Genomic DNA, 20521 nt, shown 5'->3' with positions numbered 1-20521 from the left:
TTTAACCATGAAGTTCCCCACATTGGTCATTATTAAGTCATGTAAAATATGACTCCTGGTAGTAATGTGATGTACTGCAACTTCATCTGTTACATAATGAGGAGTCTCCGTAGTATCAACATGGGGTCTTCCATGTCTTCTGCTTTCCCGCCTCCCCCTGCTCTATTCTGGTGAGGGCTCGGAGAGCGGCCATAAAAATGTCTCCAGGGAGGAAATATTGCCAAATTAGCAGGACATGCTAGGGTCCCACTAGTGAAAAGTCCTGATATACGAGGCAAGTAGGCAGTTCACATTTACCAAACAGAGGTGGATTTTCTTGAACAAGTTGCTGTACAACGTTGAGATTTAAGGGGATTTGCAAGATGCAAATTGGTTTTATGTTTTTCCCCCTTTTTTTACATCTAGCATATTGCAAGCTTTGATCAAGTTGCAAAAAAGGCTGATTTGTTTTGGCATCAAAGCTTTACTCCTGAGGAGTAACATGAGGCATAGCTTTTAGTGTTAGTTCTGCTCTTGACTCAGAGCTTTGCTGTTGCACGTTTCTGCAGCAGCATGGACGACATGGTGGCTGAAAGGGTTACTGCCGGCTTGCACTTCTCCAGGATTTCTCTTCTTTTTTTTTTTTTTTTTTTTTTGTGCCTTGTGTTACAGTGGACTTCTCCGACTCTCCCTCTCCGTTTCCCTCCCCCATTCTTCTACTGACCCCTCCCCCAGCTATGGAAATGAACTCTGTGCTATGGATATGAGGGTGAAGATGAGGTTTGCAGCAAATTTCCAGCCCTGCTTGCAAGACAGCCTCTTGGCTCGCTGCCAACATTTTGCAAGTCCTCTCTAGCCAACCAGAATTCCTGTCGGCAATCACCTGACCCTGAATTCCCAGACAAAGAAATGTTCATGCTTTCTTTTTTTAAGCGATCTCTTCTACCCTGAGAGTGGGGGTGAAAAAAAAACTCAAGCCCCACACTGGATTATGAGGGTTGCGCGCTGGTGTGTATGGGTATGTGCACCGCATTGTTTGTTTGATAACATGGAGGGATAGTGTGCATGTCTGATTAGCCTGCTTACAGCGAGGGGAATATGCTGACTTCAGGTATTTCTACGAGAGTTGTCGTGGACCATCTGCTCTGCACGGCTTAAAGGGAAACTGTCTCTTTAAAGAGAGCAGGCTTTAGCTGTGTTTTGGGTGAAAAAGTTGCTTGCATGAAAAAAAGTTTTTCCCGTGGGGTGAATATGTGCTGAAACTATTTCCTGTTTCATAGCAGCGCCTAGAAATGTCAGAGTAGCATCAATTTCTTTTTTAGGTCAGATATATTTACCTTAGGAATGTTGCTGTTTTGTGAGAGCCACCATGATTTCACCTTACATAACATTTTACTGGGAAAGAGGTGAAGTTGTTGTGTAGGCCTCAAATCTCTTTCCTTCCTATCGTTGTGTACTTTGCTCTGTTTGACTCGGGTCAGAGATTTACTATAAGAAGAGTTATTTGATAACTTGAAAAGATTTGAAAGGGCTTCGGGGGAAGCTGAGCAGCCTCCTCTTGGAGCTTTTTTAACAACTCCACTTGTGGATTCATGGGAATTCTGTTTATGTATTAAGGGCTGACTCTGTAATATTCCTAATTATCTCTTAAAAGGATGCAATACAATGAGGACCAGATGGCCTATTTGGGTGTGACCCCCCAAGGCCACTCGTGAAATACACAGCCTTTGTAGGGGTCTGTGCTAAAATCACGCTAATGAATGCAGTGGCCACATCGCTGCACAACGAGACCTGCCACTTGTGCTTTTTCAGACAGTATTTCCAGTTTAAATGCAACATTTATTCAAAGGTTTAGGATCAGCGTTCCTGGTCCGTTGCATCTTGAGTACACCTGTCGAGACTTAGGGACCTTTTTCATTATTTGTTCGCCATCATGCTCAGCAGATAAGCTTGTACTGAGGACATATGTCACTGCATAATCCATCAAACAATTACACAAAACAGTCCCCGCTGCGTCTCTCCTGCCTGTTGCGCATGAGAGACGATTGCATTCAAAGGTCAAACTCTTTTGTGTTTCTTCAAAGACTCGCTGTCACGTTGTGTGAGGAGGTAATGCACAGTGACAGTTCATTTCATTTAACTTTTACCTTTAATCAGAGTTTGCCGAATGCTTGTTTGTTTTGATTCAATGGCTCCTGAACTGCTACTTTAACATAGATTTATTTCTCTAATGTCTGATCTATTTGTCGCTTGTTGTCTTCGTCCCTGTTTTACATGCCAGTTTTCAGGGCTTATGCACAAAAGGTGTTGGATCTCAACAACTGAACCTTTGACTCTTTAAGACTAAAACATGTTCCTTGTAATGTTAGCCCCTTATAATAGGCAGCTTTTGTCATATAAATAACTGAAGCTACTCGGTAAACGTGACCTTTTTGTTAACAATCAAAGCCAAGATTAGTTACTAGGGTATTATCTACACGCCCTAGAGACCAATATCTTTTCTCTTTTTTCTGCCTCACAGTGCACTCCGTCACCCCTTGAGCCCTCAGGGTATCATGCTGCACAGACCTCTAGGTCAGATTATCCCTTATTGTGCACCCAACATGTCTGTACACCGCCAGAGGCCTGCACAGCTTCTGCTTTCACTCTATCATAACAAAATCCACACTTACGTCAGTACAGTCGGTTAGGTTTGGTTTTTCCATTGTATTCATATATAACATAGTTTTTTCCAAGGGGAAAAAGTGTAGCTGTGTTGGCTGTGGGGTTGTTTCTACACATTTTCTCTACTGTGTTTATACATTTATAGTATGTCTGCTGTCATTTATGGTATTTGTTTTCAGCGCGGCGTGACAGCGGATATAAGTGGTGGTATTTCTGAGCTGTCAGTGACGGGCAGGCGTGTTTAAATGATAAAGACTGCATTGTGTCTCTGCTACCTCCTTTCCTATTTCCCCCTTTAGCCTCGGAGGGCCTGTCTTGCTGGTGGAGCTGCACACACACTGTGAGGCCCCCAAAAGGGGGCCATTTACAACTGGGAAGAAGTCCAGAGACAAATATCTGGTTCTTATAGCCACTGTACTTTCCTCCCCCCACTGGCATTTCCAGCGTCCCTTTCTGATTGGCTCTGAGGAAAAGGAACCCTGGAGATAGTCTGACCCTAAACACACCAAAATGGGCACATTAACAGTAGCTCCGCCGCTTTATGGCCATTTACAGATCCCGCAGTGTCCTTGTGATTACTGGTCACCAAAGATGAAGAAGCTCACTCAGGAGTAAATTCATAAAATGTCACTTTGCAGTTATTCTCAGTCAGCTCGTTACTTCCAGCAACTGCTCTTCTCACTTGCCAAGATTATTACAGATTGTTTCTCCCCATACACATAAGACATTCTGCAATTTAATTGACATTTGTTAGTTTTTGCAGTTTACCATCTGGAACCACACATCCAAGCAGGCTGTCGAAACACTGACTCCAATGTGCTGCCGGAGCCAAGAAGCCTAACACATATGGCCAAGGGGCTTTGAACCATCAATCCAACAGTACAGTACTGATATTTATAAACCACAGCAGAGCCTCTTGATTGAGGAGCACATGTTTCTACTCTTCTGCGCAGAAACCCCTCCCCATGTCGTCTAAGCACCACCTCCCCTTAAAGGCGCTATTGTTTACGAGTCACACTGGGAGAGAGAGGACGGAGGACTGTGCAGTCTCTCCGCCTGCTTGCCTTTTTCGTCCTCTTCACACACACATCCGGTCCACCTCTGGACATTTACAGTGTGTGTGAGACCTGAGAACCTGAGAAGGACTTGAGGAAAGTAAGCACAGCTGTGCAGCAACGCTCTCACGTGGATCCTATAGTATGACTAACACGTGTTTACATACAGGACTGCAGATCTACTGTATATTCTGCATGTGTGTGTGTTTTAAAGGAAAAGAGGAGAAGAAAGTTAACATGTGTGTCCATATGAATCCTACCGTGTGTGTGTGTGTGTGTGAGAGAGAGAGAGAGAGAGAGAGAGAGAGACAGAGAGAGAGAGAGACATCAGAATGAGTGCAGCTGTTGGGGATTTACAGTGAGAGGCTTAAGTCCCGGCTGCGTCTCGTCCTCTCTGATCGACCTAGCGGTTCAGTGTCAGGTACCACAAACCCAGTGAACTCTCCGCTGCAGCTCTGGACACTATAGAGTTACTGTATAGCGTGCTGTTGATGAATGGGCCTCACAGGCGGAGATAAAGCCGTGTTTACAAAGGCTGTCGGGCTCCCACAATCAAGATTCTGCCCTTACACAGCAGAGACGGCATGCCCAACTTGTGATGCATAGCTGAAAATGGGACCGGCATCTATGTTAACTGTGTTTGGTAGTAATACAATTTTATTGAGAGACCCGGATGACTATGATTCAAGCAGAATGTGTGATTACATATATGGTAATGTCAAGGTGTATGCATTAATCAATATATGTAAATTATTAATGGGTCAGATGAGTGTGTAATGTGAAAGGTGACAAACCCACAGATCAATGCTTAGTGAGGTTTTTCTTTCTTTTATTAATTCCTCCTTCTCTTCTTTGCAATGGTTAGCGTTAGCCAAGGAGCAATGGTTAGCGTTAGCCAAGGACAGTGGTTAGCGTTAGCCAAGGACAGTGGTTAGCGTTAGCCAAGGACAGTGGTTAGCGTTAGCCAAGGACAGTGGTTAGCTGGACATTGTGGCCATAAATTAGAGCTTTCTTTTTTTTGAGGATGTTGTTTTGGCTTTGAGTTTGTTAGCCATGCCGTTTCTTTCTATTCCTTGAGGACCAGGGGATTTTCCAAATCTGCCCTATTTGTAAGTGTATAAGCAGAAGTTTGACATTATTCCGGATTTAACATGGACATATCATGAAAAACGATTTCATTGCTTGTGCACATGTATTTGGGTATCTGCAATGCCTACCAACCCACAAACTGTGAAATAAGACAAAATAGTCCGTTTTTTGTGGGCAGCCTATATCAGAAATCATGTGCTTCAACCAGCCGTTCAATTGTGTTGAAGTTAGAAACCCAAAAAACAAGTATGAACCTGAAAATGAGCATTATATGTCCCCTTTATATCATTTTATTTCAGCGTGATGTAAACTGCATTTTTGACCTGTTCTCATCATCGCTGTCTCTGGGATGTGTTTCAGGCAGAAAAAAAGTCCAAACTGATGTCAGCAATGAACACGATGAAGGATCACGAGGAGAATGAAACAGAGACTCGGATAGAAGACGTCTCAATAATCAAGCACCCTTCGCCTTCAAAGCAGCAGCAGCAGCAGCCTCAGTCGCACACTCAGTCACAGCCTCAGTATCAACAGCAATCACAGCCGTCGCTGCCACAACAACAACAACAACAACAACAACAACAACATCAGCAGCCGCCTCCACAGCAGCAGCAGCAGCCTACTGACCCCGCCTCCCCCACTGTGGCCACGACCCCTGAGCCCGTCGCCATCGGAGGTGGAGACAAGACGTCCCCTAAGCCTGCAGACACTGAGCCTGAGTATGAGGTAAGATAATATTGATTCACACTGATTAATGTCTGGCTGTAGACCAACAGGATTTTACAACAGCGATCCTGATTGGAAAAAAGATTTAGCTTAAGGCCAGGATTAATCCAGGTCGAGTAAAGCAGCCATTTGGGAATTTATGCTCTTCAGGTGTGTTACAACTGTTGGCTTCGTGGAGATCTGAAAATTTACAAAAGATACCAAATATGCAATGTTAACAGATGAAATCTGTAAAAAATAATGTAAAAAATCTACAGCTTATTTACATTTCATTTAATGAAGCATAAAAAACACCTTGTGTTTTATGGTAGGTTTGTATTTTTCAAAATTAATCGGCAAAACTATTTTGAAAATCTTTTAATCAATACAATAATGTTATAATTGAATATTATAATAATACTATAATACAACTTTTGGTCTCCATGGTGTAGAGGAGGTTGTGTGCCTCAGGTCTTATCTGTTTATTCTTATCACAGGGATATATACGTTTACAATCTATCTATAAATTTGTCGACCTGACAATTATTGCATGTCTGCCTGTCCCAGTAGAGGTATTTTGGGGATTCATACCTTATCCTAATTGAAGTTCTAAAGGATATAGGCTGCGGCATGATGTACAGATTGTAAAGCACAATGTGGAAAATTTGAGATATTGATCTCCCCACATACAAATTGACTTAACATGATTTTACCATCCCCCCAAAAAAACAAAAACTTAAAGGTAGAGTTATTATGCCCTGAAGTTAATATATAGCGGATGCTTTATCTTTTATTTTGGCTACAGGACGGTCGTGGTTTTGGCATCGGCGATCTGGTTTGGGGAAAGCTTCGAGGGTTCTCGTGGTGGCCCGGCCGCATTGTTTCCTGGTGGATGACGGGACGGAGCAGAGCCGCCGAGGGTACCAGATGGGTCATGTGGTTTGGTGATGGAAAATTCTCAGTGGTGAGTGTTTAGAGCCAGCGATAATATTGCTGTCCGGTGACTTTATTCTTTTCACCGGAAATTAAGCAAAACAGCATTTTGTTTATAGTAACAACCACATACTTCCAGCTTAAACATAAAAGCCATCAATCTCCAGACTTTTTTTTACCTCAACAGGACAATTCTAACGTGTGATGTAAACAATTACATTATTTTCTGTATATTTTTACAGGTTTGTGTAGAGAAACTCATGCCTTTAAGTTCCTTCAGTAATGCCTTTCACCAACCAACTTACAACAAGCAGCCCATGTACAAGAAAGCCATCTATGAGGTGCTACAGGTGAGTAATAAGAACAGTGGGTTAAAAATAAAAATCTGTTTAAACGATCTTTATCTAACTGGTTCACACGTTAAAAAAAAAATATGCCTATTTAACTGAGCTCATTGGTTTAAACATTATAAAATGTAAGTGTTTTTTTACAATAGTAAACTTTTTAGTTAGCTAATATACTTACATATATACACTTACACTGACCATTTGGTCAGTTAAGTAGTTTTCACTTTTTTAAAAGAACAGTTGGACATTTTGGGAAATGCACTTATTCACTATCTCGCAGAGTTAGATGAAAATATTAATTCTGCTCTCCTTTGTTATACTAGAGCTAACAGACGATTAGCTTAGCTTAGTATAAATACTGAAAGCAGCTAGACTGGCTCTGTACAAAGTTAAAAAACACTCTGACTAGCACCACTAAAGCTTGCTAATTGAGCTCACTTACTAACCAAAAAATGATATCTGGTTTGCCTAATTTGTATGCCAACAGAGAAAAACAAGAAAATTGTGCTTTTACAGTGACTAAATAGGGAAACTTATGTCATTTTCATCCTGGGCCCTATTTTCACATGTTTTGTTGTGTCTAAGTGACTAATTGGGACAATTTTTTTTAATTGGTCCAGTATTGAGCAAGAGTTCTGCAGCCAGCAGCCAAGAAACAGTCTGCAATGAAATCCTTTGGTGCAATCATGCACCGTCAACTTTCTTCTACTTAAAGTGCTTGTTTTAGCCGCTGACAGGCTCAGATTGTTATTATACGTGTCTGAAAATATTAAGGAGAGCACCCTGTGTTAAACCAAGTCTCCCTCAAGAAGAAGTGTCTTTCTGAAATTGCTTGAGATTGAGGAGTAAGAGTTGGATAGAGAAGTGCAGTGAAGAGTTTGTTGTGTTTGAGTACAGAAAGCGTAGCTTAGTGTTATCTAAAAGTCTTTCAATAGATGATTTTGACGATGTCTATAAGGACTAACCCTCTCTGAGATTCAGAACGAGACTTCTCCTTGAGTGAGACTTCTGATTCAATTCTCTGCTAGAACTGTAATGGTGTTATTTCCCATTATGTGGAAGGAACAATTCCTTGTCGTCTTTCCTTGGCAGCCATAGCCATAGGCTGTGTGTGCACTGTCAATAAAACCCAAAAAATTATTTTAGAATTCAGTGCTTTTGAAATGTAATTTCAAAAGAAATGCTTAGATGAGGAAAAAAATAAAATAGTTATGATCCCGAGCTGAAGCCTTTTGCTGAGATCATTAAGTCGTTGATCATTTCTGTAAGTTTATTGAGGATGAACTTCTGCAATTAATGTTTTTATATGTTCACAGGCGGCTAGCAGCCGGGCAGGCAAAGCCTTCATGGCCTGTCCCGACAGCGATGAGACAGAAACCTCTAAATCAGTAGAAATGCTGAACAAGCAGATGATTGACTGGGCTATGACAGGATTTCAGCCCACTGGACCTAAGGCTTTAGAGCCACCAGAAGGTAAGAGGAGGTCACTATTATGAAGCTTGAATTGTTGGACGTATGCCTAAGTTTCTTGACAGCACCTGTGCGTCTTGACTTACATTTACCAAGAAACTTCCCATGTGTATGAACCCCTATAGTTCTTTTAGATAAAAGCTGTTAATGGACCTCTTCAACTACAAATTTATTAAATTAAGCATGTGATTGCATAATTCATAATGTCGGCTGTAATATTAATTGTCTGACATGCTTTGCACTCCAGAGGAGCGTAACCCATATAAAGAGGTTTACCCTGAGATGTGGGTGGAGCCTGAAGCGGCAGCCTACACGCCTCCTCCGGCCAAAAAGCCTCGCAAAAGCACAGCAGAGAAACCCAAGGTCAAGGACATCATTGATGAGAGGACACGAGGTAAGGTGCCTCATTCATTAGGTTCAATAGGAGTCATGAACTCTATATTCCCTCCCATGGGGGTGGACACAGCAGGGTAAGCGGTTGGAGAAGTAGTGTGTGGACAAGAGGTCCATTAGAGCGGCAGGTTTAAGATGTAAGTGAGTGATGTGACGAGGCAAAAAGGCTCAGTGTTCCACCGACTATAAATAGATGTTTGGGTTTATTCACAAACAAGCTTTATTGATATTGCTGTAGGATGTCTTTGCAATGAGCACCTGATTCTGTAATATAACTAATAATTTAAAAAAAAGAAGCAATTTTTAAAATCATTTTTAACTTATTATTACAATGGTTTGACGTTGTTCTTATATTTATTTTTCTGTTTGACCGTTCATGTTATTTCATCCTACTGTATGTGCATCTTGTAATGCTGAATTTGGTGTACCACAGGGGTCGATTTTGGTCCTTAGTGGCTTTTAAATTTACATAAAGCAGTCTGCATACTGAAGAACATTTAAGTCCAACTTTAAATTTTAGAGTTCCCAAGGAAGCCTGATCCTTTTTTAAAGCTTTTAAAAATCTGTCATAAAATTCCTGATTTCCAATTTATAGCATAATTTAATTTTACTTATTTCTTATCTGTGTGAATAAATACACTAAAACAACTAAATCAAACATGGAGGTTGAAAGGAGACACATTTTGAACTGTTGAATATTGCTGTGTGCTGATTTTGTTCACCTACATTTCTCATGAGGTGTATCATGTTTTCTATTTTCAGAACGGCTTGTTCAGGAAGTGAGACAAAAGTGCCGCAGCATAGAGGGTAAGTGTTGTGTCCTCTGTGCCTTCTAGCTTGTAGCAGTTGGGGGGGCTCTCTCAGGGGATGATCACCTAGACGCCTTACACTTCCCCTTGTTGTTGAAAGCGAATCTGCAGAACTGTATGTGTCAATGTTAATAAAACTATAAAAGATCCAAGATGCAGAAATAAATTCATGAATTTAATGAATTCTTGACTGCGAGTTCCCTCCAAACAAAACCACAAAAACCAGCTGAGCTCATTAGATCTTCACCTTCTGTCAGAGATGTTCAAATAGTTTCACAGAAGTGCTATGACCTCCCTCTGTTGAATACTGACATGATGAACTTCTTTCTACAGACATCTGTATCTCCTGTGGAAGTCTGAATGTTAGCCTCGAGCACCCGCTGTTTGCTGGAGGAATGTGCCAGAGCTGTAAGGTAAGCTGTGATAGAGGTCATTAAAAAGTCTGGGACTCAACTCCGTTTCTACAGCATCGTAAAAAAACCACAGCTCCTTTCAAGGCTAATCATAAACTGAACATATTTCCAGCAGCACCTGTTGTAACCCCCATAAAATCTTAGGTTTTAAATAAGTCAAACTGCTCACCGTTTCGTCTCTTTTACACAGAACTGCTTCCTAGAATGTGCGTATCAATATGACGACGATGGTTACCAGTCCTACTGCACTATCTGCTGCGGAGGACGAGAGGTGCTCATGTGTGGAAACAACAACTGCTGTCGGTAAGATTTCTACTGTTTAATGGAGGTGGCGGGTGGTGATAGAAACCACAATTGCCCCAATATCTTCATTCAAAAGTGTAAATTAAAATCATGACAGCATCTTCTGCACAAATAATCAATATACTGTAAGGATTTATTGTGTTGGCAGTGTCATAGTATCTAAACAAAGTGTAAAATTGTCAAGTTAACAGAATCTCCAGAAAATCTGTAAAAGAATATGCAAATTGGGGCACGTTTCCATCCACTACTGCTATGCAAATATAGGAGTTGAATGGAGCGAGACAAACTGTTTATGGCGGTAAATTATCCAGACAGATGCTATCAAACTGTTGCAAAAGAAGAGGCAGCAACGGGATGACATAATTAAAAGAAGAATGCCAGTCAGGCTTTGAAAAAATTTCCGGCATTTCCCCTCCAATTTTTTTTTAAATGCGCATAGAGATAGTTGGATGGGAAATGAGGCTAAGGTTCTTAGCTTTTTAAATAGGTCCAAAGCCCCAGGGGGAGTTCCGTTTGCCAGATTACCTCAGAGGATGCTACAGTATCTCAATCTGCCAAATCTGGAATTGATTTCTGGAGCACAATATGTTTGGTATTTCAAATATGTCCCCAAATAAACAAATTACTACTTGCAGAACCAACCATAACTTTGATCCACAATTACCTGACTGAAGTACATTGCCATAAATTGTATTATATAATATAATAATATATATATATATAAAAAAAATGTATTTTTAAATATTTCCAGAAATGTTTTTTACCCTAAAGATGAATTGTTCTAATAAATCTGCATAGGATATACTATAAATACAACATCATTACATATGTCAGTAGTTTGTTTGTCACTGTAGTGAAGATCACAAACATAATATGAAGTGTGGTTGAGCGTCAAATAAATAGACCACTGTTTACTATAAAGTAATAGTCTGATAAAGTAACCTCACACAGAATACGAGATCTATACGAGTCTAGAAAATACCACAGAGAACAAATTAAGCCTCGTCAGTCACATGTTGGGCCAATCTCGCCTCTCACAACTCCCAAACCTCTTTCAAAATCATTACAACTAGCTGCAATCTAGATGTTGCAATCGGGTAGCCTGCCAATGACCTCTGATTGATTAGAAAACTGATTTTGGGAGGAGAGAGTGCTGTAATATATTATTATACACTCCTTTTAAGGATATGATTATGATGTGTTTTTGTTATCGTCAATCCATTAAAAAATATTATCTATATATATATATATATATATATATATATATCACTTGTGCTAATTAACCACCTTGGCTTGTGTCCAGGTGTTTCTGTGTGGAGTGTGTCGACCTCCTCGTTGGTCAAGGAGCGGCCCACGCAGCAATCAAAGAGGACCCGTGGAACTGCTTCATGTGTGGTCAGAAGGATGCGTTTGGTCTACTGGGGCGTCGCACTGACTGGCCCAGCCGTCTGCAGCACTTCTTTGCAAATAATCATGACCAAGATTTTGTGAGTAATGGACCTTTAGGCTATAAATCCCATTAACTGTCTCACTTAAGAGTCTTTTTTTTCCTGTGTGACTCATTTTATTCCCTCCCTCTATCTCTGTCTATCTGTGTGTTATATTTCAGGATGCGCCAAAGCTTTACCCTCCAGTCATGGTGGAGAAGAGGAAGCCCATTCGTGTCCTGTCACTATTTGACGGCATAGCAACAGGTTAGATAAGAACTTTATCAGTTTACTCCAAATAAACGCAAACGAAAAAAACGTCCTTTTAGTTGACTTCAATGTCATGATCAACTCTGACTGGAGAATTAACATGTATAAAATATATTTTATTTTATTTTTGCTTTCCTGGTAGGATGAAATCTAATCTTATAACACCATCAAAGTCTTTCTAAGAGTAAGAACATTCTACTGTATGAGTTTTAAATTTGAGTATCTATTTTCAGGACTCAGCATATTATTTGTTTATAAATCCAAGACGCTCCAGAGCTACACATCAGTTTTTACTTATTATCATGTACAGTTCATTGGTTTTGGTGTCCTCAGCTTTGTATGTTCTGTCTGACCTTTGACCTCGACCTGTGCAGGGCTTTTGGTGCTGAAAGATCTTGGCATCCATGTGGATCGCTACGTAGCATCTGAAGTGTGTGAAGACTCCATCACTGTGGGCATCGTGCGGCATCAGGGTCGCATCATGTATGTTGGCGATGTGAGGAACGTCACACGCAGACATGTAAGTTTGATTTGAGTTTTTGAAGGATTGGTGTAATGCTTCACATTCGTACTATCAGTTTGCTTATGCAACTGCACTTACTGGTCAAATCGTTCATAACAGCTTTAACGTTGCAGGTACATATTAAACGCCTGAGTAAATACAGGGATAACACACTATGTGATAGTTAGCTATGTTTACAGATGTCTTGCTAGGAAACTGCAGAAATCCTGTAAGAACTGTAATCTACGCAGGTTCCTTTACGAAAACAGAAACACACATCCATGAAAAAGAAAATCTGTGCAGAAAAAAGGAAAGAAACAGACGAAAAATTCTATATTTTGATGAGATGGTGGATATAGACATGGATGCAACACAGACTGTAACTCCAGTGAGATACAGGTGATGTCAGTAGATACGACACAAACATCAAATAATAACGATGGGCAGCTACTGAATCGGAGGACAAAGTATTGGAATTTCTTCACACCACACAACTGTATCATTATTTCTCCCGACTGTCAATAGAAACTGTAATTCTGAAACAAGGTACAGATGTTTGTATGGACTGCTTTGCTTTGGACAGAAGTTATTTAGCATTTTACCTCATGCTTTAACTACAATGCTAAATTTGTTTGCTGATTTCCTTCCTTAAAGCTCTGCTGTGTAATGTTCCTCTTTTTCCTATTTCGTAACATTTTTGTGAATGAAACTTACCCACAAACAAAGCGGAACATGTAACCTTATATGGAAGTTTTAGTGGTGCTAATGATCAAATTTCACAAACGCGCACTTCCTCATAAAGAGGTCGCACTCATCAGGCTGAAATGACAAGTTGACAAGTTGAGGGTGTTCGGTGTTTGGCAAACAAACGTACAAAAGAAACTCAAAGAAAATTGCAGGAAAATCTCTCTTATAGCTGACTATCAAGGTTCCTTAACATGACTGATATACAGTTCACTGACATCATATTACATCATTCCTGGACAATATTTTCAAGAGAAAATCAAAAATGTTCCAAAGTGCATGAAAGGGCGAGACTAGAACACATACAAATTATATTAAGCATCCACTTGACTCGACAAGTAGAACTAATGAGTGTTTATTGGATTGTAAGGCTTACAACATATTACTATCTATTCTGTCTCTGTCTTTATCTCTGTGTTTCTGACTCTGTATCTTATCTGTACACAGATACAGGAGTGGGGTCCTTTTGACCTAGTTATTGGTGGAAGCCCATGCAATGACCTCTCTATAGTCAATCCTGCTAGGAAAGGCCTTTTTGGTAGGTTCACTGTTTCATTGTTATGACTTTCTTTATGATGTTGTTTTGAATCAAGATCATGTCAAATACCAATAAATTGATTATCTGAATAGACAATCACAAAAGCATCATCAGTATGTGCCTCTTACTGAACGTCCAACACTGTTCGATGTATGTTTCTGTCCCAGAGGGCACCGGCCGCCTGTTCTTTGAGTTTTACAGGCTGCTCCACGAGGCACGGCCGAAGGAGGGGGAGAGCCGGCCTTTCTTCTGGCTCTTTGAAAACGTGGTTGCCATGGGTGTCAGCGATAAGAGGGACATATCTCGCTTTTTGGAGGTCAGCTTCTCTCTGTCCTCTTAACTTGTTGCTTAAGATTTATCTAATCCTCCCGGTCATAACTAGTCATAACTTCTAGATAAAGTTTGACGTGAGGCAAAAGGTTTGATGGCTTGTGAATGCCCCCTTGTGGCACTATTTGATTTTTTTTTGGACATAGATCATGAGAAGGGAGCACTGAGTCTCTTCATCTTGATGTAATAATTTTGATGTGCCATGTTTAATGTACTGGTCTTCTGCTCTCCGTATTGAATTTTGTCATGTTAAGACCTGGTCAGCTTAATATTCTCCACTTTGTGTTTGGCTTTTGAAACCCTTTTTAAATGGTGGGACGACCTGATCCTTAATTGATTTTAGCAAATCAAAAACAGTGCAAGGATTTTTTTTTTTCTAATACCAGTAATACTTTGCTATTAAATGGTAATTCTACTTTGCTGTACTGTAAAACACTGTATGTAAAACAGCACCTTACCTTGGTTCCTGATGTCTTTTCTCCTCTGCTTGGATTCCAGTGCAACCCAGTGATGATCGATGCCAAGGAAGTGTCTGCTGCCCACCGCGCCCGATACTTCTGGGGAAACCTTCCTGGCATGAACAGGTTGGTGTGCGAATGGTGAGGGAAGCAGCAGCCTGGGACACACAACGGACAAAATATACCCTTTGAACAAGGGGACTGCTGTGTAACATAGCCCAGGCTTTTACGAGTTACCCTCAATAGGACTATGACACTTAAGTATATACCCCATGAGGCCCACAAAAAAACAAGGGAAAATAGGGTCCAGTTTGAAAACTACCAAAGAAACCTTTTAGTACAAATTCAAGGAACATGTACTGCATCTCAGAGGCAAATATTCCCATGTCTTAAACTACTTTTCAGATTACAATTTTTCATAACCATCCTATCCAGTGAAAACCGTGTATCTCATTTTCTGAGTTGATGAAAAGGTGACTTTCTAGAGATACGTGGATCTCACAGGACAGCGACACGTCATACATATGATGATTTTATAGAATATGATGCATTGCTGTGGATTAAACTAACAAACAGTATACAAAGCAGTTAAAGTCAACACAACCATAAACATCTACTGCAGTAAAATGCAACATATACATTAATGCAGCAGTAATAATAACTCAAAAACATAATACAGTACCAGTCAAAGGTTTGGACACACCTTCTCATTCAACTACTTTGAAGAATCTAAAATATAAAACATATTCTGGTTTGTTGAGCATTTGTTTGTTTACCACATAATTCCATATGTGTTCCTTCATAGTTTGGATGTCTTCAATATAAATCTACAATGTAGAAAAAAATAAAAATAAAGAAAAACCATTGAATGAGAAGGTGTGTCCAAACTTTTGACTGGTACTGTATATAGTAGTAAAACACTAACAGGGAGTACTTTTACTTTTAAAAGTTAAAGTAAAATTGCTTATAATACTTAAATTATAATTTAAGTATTACTGAAGTAAGGTTTTGAGTGCAGGACTTTTGCTAATAAGAGTATTTTCACGTTGAGATATCAGTACTTTTACTTAAGTAAAGTAACTGAATACTTCTTCCACCACTGATTCATTTCATGCAATATGTTACTTAGCTAAGCAGAGAGCTGACGTCACGCAACACAGATAAACCATCTCAACAGGTTTCAAGTAAGTATCTAATTAACAGACCTAACGTCTCAAATGAGCAAACACATTCATTTCTAACTTACATTTTATCACTTACAGCAAGTTTAACATCTTATGTTTCACTTACATTGGGGGGACCGCCACCAGACACCGTGTACAGGCAGCTGTTTTGACGTTAATTAACGCTAATTCATAATCGCAGACTTAACGCTCCGTGATCACAAATCAAACGCACCTCGAGTCTCTGGCTACGTGATTGGCTGAAATGATAGGCGACATCTGATTGGCTACAGATAATTCCCTTTTATAGAACACGAAGGGAGCTGCTGCAGGGAAGACTCAAAAAGTTCAAACATGACAGAATGGAATATAAATATGTTTTTGTTGAAAATTGCAAATACTTTTGAATATGTATATTTGTGGATTTCTATAAGATTTAAAACAAAAAATATTTGTGTTTGCATAATTTACATGCAATGATAAATACTTTTTTTGCATTGAAAGATATTTTTGTCTAGACGGACATTTATTTATTAAATACAAAATATATTTTTTAATCCTTCTGTGTGCATTTATTAATACAGAGAGCCATCTGATTACAAAAAATTAAGCCCAGCAAGTTGTGTGTTAATCTAATCAGATTTATGTAAATTTAAACATAGGAGTTGTCTTTTTCAGAGGTAACTTGAAAAGAAAAACAAGAACAAAGTGGAGTTACTTTGTCAAGCATCAGATCTATTAGCTGAAGTCCAAAGTTATATATAGTATTGCATGTCTACATCAAATTTTTTGCTCCTGTTCTTTCTCTTTTTCAGGCCTTTGAGTGCCATGTACAATGACAGGGTGGACCTCCAGGACTGTTTAGAACACGGCAGAACAGCTAAGGTACTTGTGTAATACTTTGATTGAACTAATATATTACAACAGATCTGAACCTTCCTCACGTTACATTTATTTGTTAGGCTGTATTGTCAAAAGAAATCATCAATAAGTGCATTAAAAAATCTGAATCTGCAACAAGATCAATTATGTTTCTCTATCCTCTGATGGAAAGACAACCATTTTTGACAGTCACAACTGTAATTTAAGTTAAAAAAACAACAGCAAAAATGTAATAAAATGAGAAAAAAGTAAAGAAAAGCACAATTGAATTGCTCAAAGCAAAGCAAATCTGCACAAGGGCGGCTCCCAGTGGCAGCAGGAGGTAACAGCATGAAAGTCCATCAGTCAGTACTGAGAACTTAACCAAACACAGAATCCTCATGCTCATCAAGCGATCTGATCTGTTATGCAGTAATGAAAGCAGTAAAATCTCTGATTTTTGCAGCTTTCATACACTTTGAACAATAAAAAACAATAGTTAGACTCACATAATAATGTTTCTTTCAGTTTGGCAAGGTGAGGACCATCACCACCAGGTCTAATTCCATCAAGCAGGGCAAGGACCAGCACTTCCCTGTGTACATGAACGAGAAGGAAGACATCCTCTGGTGCACTGAGATGGAGAGGTATGTAAACATAAAGCTTGTCCTTAAAAACTGAACTATCACAGCTCTTTCAGTGATCTAAATCTCAAAATGATCTTCCTGTGTCTTCCCCTTATTCTGCTCCTCGCCTGTCCGGTTGTTTTTGGTTCTGGATCTCAGGATCTTTGGTTTCCCGGTCCACTATACGGACGTGTCCAACATGAGCCGACTGGCGAGGCAAAGGCTCCTGGGCAGATCATGGAGCGTCCCGGTTATCCGCCACCTGTTTGCACCACTCAAAGATTACTTTGCCTGTATTTGAGCGGCGGGAAAACTCGCCCTCGGAAACATTTAGGAACTACAACTGTATGTTGTGACTAGAAATAAGAGCCTTGATCCTCGAATTATACTCCTGTATAATTTGCAAGCAAAACGTTGACGTAGATTTCACATTATTTCTTGTATTTGAATTGTAATTCTTATTCTATTTAATTTTGATATGTCATTTTACCTTTTTAGCAGTGTTATCAAGTATTGTTGATTTGTTTGTGCAAGCTATACTTGAGACTATGCTTTCTTCTCACGACACTGAGACAGGAAAGTGCTAAACGTGTGTTTTTAAAAAGAGACGGCAATGCGATGGGAAAGACCCGACAGATAGGAAAAGGTTTTCAAGATATGTGAAACGTTTTTTTTTTGCTGTGTGAGCGTACTGTACGTCGGGGCTGTGAGATTCCCGCCTGCGGTGCGGCCATGCTTCCAGCTACTGAGCCTCACGGAGGTGTGAAGGGAAAGGCAATTTTCTTCAGTGTCAGGAGAGCTGCGTCTCCAAGAAATCCAAAACACCAGATCACATATACCTCTTTGTTTACAGTTTCTATACACAACTGAAGGTAATAAAGGTACTACTGTAATATGGTTACAATACCATGGTGCTCCAAGGTGATGGCAAACATCATAGCCCATGTGGCACTGCGACGTTAGATAATACAAGGCTCTTTAACCTGTTGCTGGAAAAGACTTGTGTTTAATGTTGAGATAAAAAAACAAATCTGTTCTGTGTTGTTTTGTTCACTTTAAAGAAAAGTGACAGACAGTAAATTGCAAAAATAGAGCATATGCTCTTCTCTGCATTTTACAGCTTTTATACAGTTTGTACTGGTGCTCATTTAATCTCTCAGCCTTGCCACACTCAGGCTCACTGCCTGGATCTGCACAAACGGAGAGTGAAGCTACAACCACATGGGCGATGATGTTTTCTGTCATTTAAAGAAAAGAAAAAGAAAAAAAACTTAAGATCAACGTCTGTGAAACTATTTTTTTCTAGTTTCATCCTGACCAATGATATTACTGTACAACTGTTAAGTAAGTGTGGTCGCTGGAGGGGAGGGAGGCTGATTGAGCTTTGAAACTCTCCTCATCAACTTCCACCTCTCTGAACTGAAAAAAAAAAACTGTCAGGTGCAAAACCTCAACAATATGGTGCGGCTTCACAAAGTTCTTCTACCTTTTTATAGCAATTCTGTGCTGTTTTATCAACATTATAAAGCACTTTTATATGTATACTTTCTTTTTTTTTCTTGATATTTTAAAAGAAATATTGGTTCTTGTGAATTGTTTCTTGTTTTGTTTTTGTTTTATGATGTGAACTGATCTACCCTCGTGTAATACTTTTTGTATACAGTAGGGCTGTGCCAATAGAAGTGAAAGAATGGATTTTGATATGTGAAACCCATGTTATTTGACTCAGTGTACAGTCGATGGATTGACATTTGTAACCCCAAACCCCTTTTCCCTTCATCGCTCATCCATATTGTTCCCTGTTTTAAAGCAGCGACACAGTATGATACTACCCAGATTCAAAGAATGTCTATTTCTTTTAAGATTGTAAAATGTAAGACAGAGTTAGGGAACTATGTTATGCGCTTTGTGTAATATTTTTGCCATTTCCCTGATAAATCGTAGTCGTCATGTTGACAAATTTAAGTACTGATCCAAATTTTGGATTACTCTCACAAACTAAATTCTCTTGATTGTAACCTCTAAGATAAATATGGAGGATTTAGGCTGCAGTTCGTCAAAACGAAAAACTGACACAGTGTTTGACGAAGATGTCGGGACTCAAAGAGTAAAGATAATTAAAACAGATGTTATCGCTTATCTATATCATATTTAAGATTCTAAATTTGAAATTTAATTTCTTAATGTAATTAATTTCTTAAGTGACCTTATTGCCATCGTTTTTGTCCATGCACACTGGGCTCAATATGAGCTCTGGTGCTTTGTGATACTTTAACCAGATGTTATTTCCCCCCCTCCTTCTATAATACTTAACATCCCCTCATGTTTGTACATTTTGTACATAAAGTTTTCCGGTTGCTGTTTTCAATTTGTTTTTATCTTTTTTTTTTTATTACGTATGAGATGTACAAATATAATTCTTTGCTAATATATATCATCAAATTAGGAAAAATCTTAGGTTAAAAATAAAAAAATCAAGTGACAAATTTGATTCAAAACTTGCTTTGAGCATTAGCTGTAGGGAGACTCTAAGTCGACTACTTTATTGTACTGATTTGTTTGTGTCAAGTGAATCCAGATTTTAATGTCATGTGATCTTAATAGTGGCCTATGGACAGCTTTAAGATGAACGGTCTCAACTTCACTGCACAGCCCTACATGGTGGTGTTATTTTGCTTCTATTTCCTTTTGTAAGACTTTAAAAGAGGGATTGTCGCTGTTTCTGATGGTGCTAAACATTTTATCTAAACAACAAAAATATATTTGATTGGAAGAGAACTAATGTCTTGACAATGACTGTTTTGAGTTCCTTTCAGTAACGCAACAGAAATATTATTTCACTCATATAAATATATTAACAAAGGCATTTTAACTTTGTACTTGAAAAAATAAGGATAACAAATAATGAAAGGTTTCCTATATTGTTTTAGACTAGAGATTGCTGTAGTTGGTGCTTATCTGTGGGAAAATTGTGTGAGAAAAAAAAAAACGGTAATAACTTTTACTGTAGCATAATGTCTGCTTAATACGCATTGCTTCTTAATCCTACATTCCATGCCGTAATATTCTCCATGTCTGTTTTCAAAATGTTGTTTTGAATTGATGTTTTTTTTAATTTTTTTTTATCAGAAACAACATTTGAGTTTTACTGTTCAAGGCAGGTCAATAATTCTATATTCGGTGATACTGATGACACTCTGTGTGACTTTCTTTCTGTCATAACTGTTGATGGCCTATACGCTTTCCCTCAAGACCAGTTCTTACAGCAAATGTAGCAGTCATTCTCCACTTTGACCGAACCCCCCATACTTAAGTTTAGTGTCCAGAGAGAAGATAGAGGCTCCGTATGTACTTGTGCTGGAGAACACTTGAATAAATGTATTGTTTTTGTGCAAACGTCTGTCACCTCCTGTGCTTTTTTTTTATCAATATTTAATAAATTGCA

The 20521-nt window shown here is 39.1% G+C and overlaps 1 protein-coding gene across 4 annotated transcripts in view; it reads left to right on the top strand.

Annotated features, from left to right (window-relative positions):
• The window catches only part of LOC129103798 (DNA (cytosine-5)-methyltransferase 3A-like), a 35918-nt gene extending 15397 nt beyond the window's left edge, over nt 1-20521 (top strand). For 2 of the 4 annotated variants that reach the window (XM_054614401.1, XM_054614399.1), the window contains 17 exons: nt 5148-5510; nt 6295-6453; nt 6665-6772; nt 8086-8242; nt 8487-8633; nt 9395-9439; nt 9775-9854; nt 10045-10157; nt 11461-11644; nt 11767-11851; nt 12229-12374; nt 13548-13638; nt 13806-13954; nt 14467-14552; nt 16405-16474; nt 16979-17097; nt 17236-20521. In XM_054614401.1, coding sequence (XP_054470376.1) covers nt 5148-5510; nt 6295-6453; nt 6665-6772; nt 8086-8242; nt 8487-8633; nt 9395-9439; nt 9775-9854; nt 10045-10157; nt 11461-11644; nt 11767-11851; nt 12229-12374; nt 13548-13638; nt 13806-13954; nt 14467-14552; nt 16405-16474; nt 16979-17097; nt 17236-17377 — 2244 coding nt within the window. In that variant the 3' untranslated portion in view covers nt 17378-20521. Of the gene's footprint in view, nt 1-5147; nt 5511-6294; nt 6454-6664; nt 6773-8085; nt 8243-8486; nt 8634-9394; nt 9440-9774; nt 9855-10044; nt 10158-11460; nt 11645-11766; nt 11852-12228; nt 12375-13547; nt 13639-13805; nt 13955-14466; nt 14568-16404; nt 16475-16978; nt 17098-17235 lie in introns of all 4 variants that reach the window. The other 2 variants (XM_054614400.1, XM_054614397.1) reach the window with 1 other exon arrangement.

This window comes from Anoplopoma fimbria, chromosome 15 (genome assembly GCF_027596085.1).
Source record: "Anoplopoma fimbria isolate UVic2021 breed Golden Eagle Sablefish chromosome 15, Afim_UVic_2022, whole genome shotgun sequence".
NCBI lineage: Eukaryota > Metazoa > Chordata > Actinopteri > Perciformes > Anoplopomatidae > Anoplopoma > Anoplopoma fimbria.
Note: the sequence above shows the minus strand (reverse complement) of the source record. Positions and strands in the feature narration are given on the sequence as shown.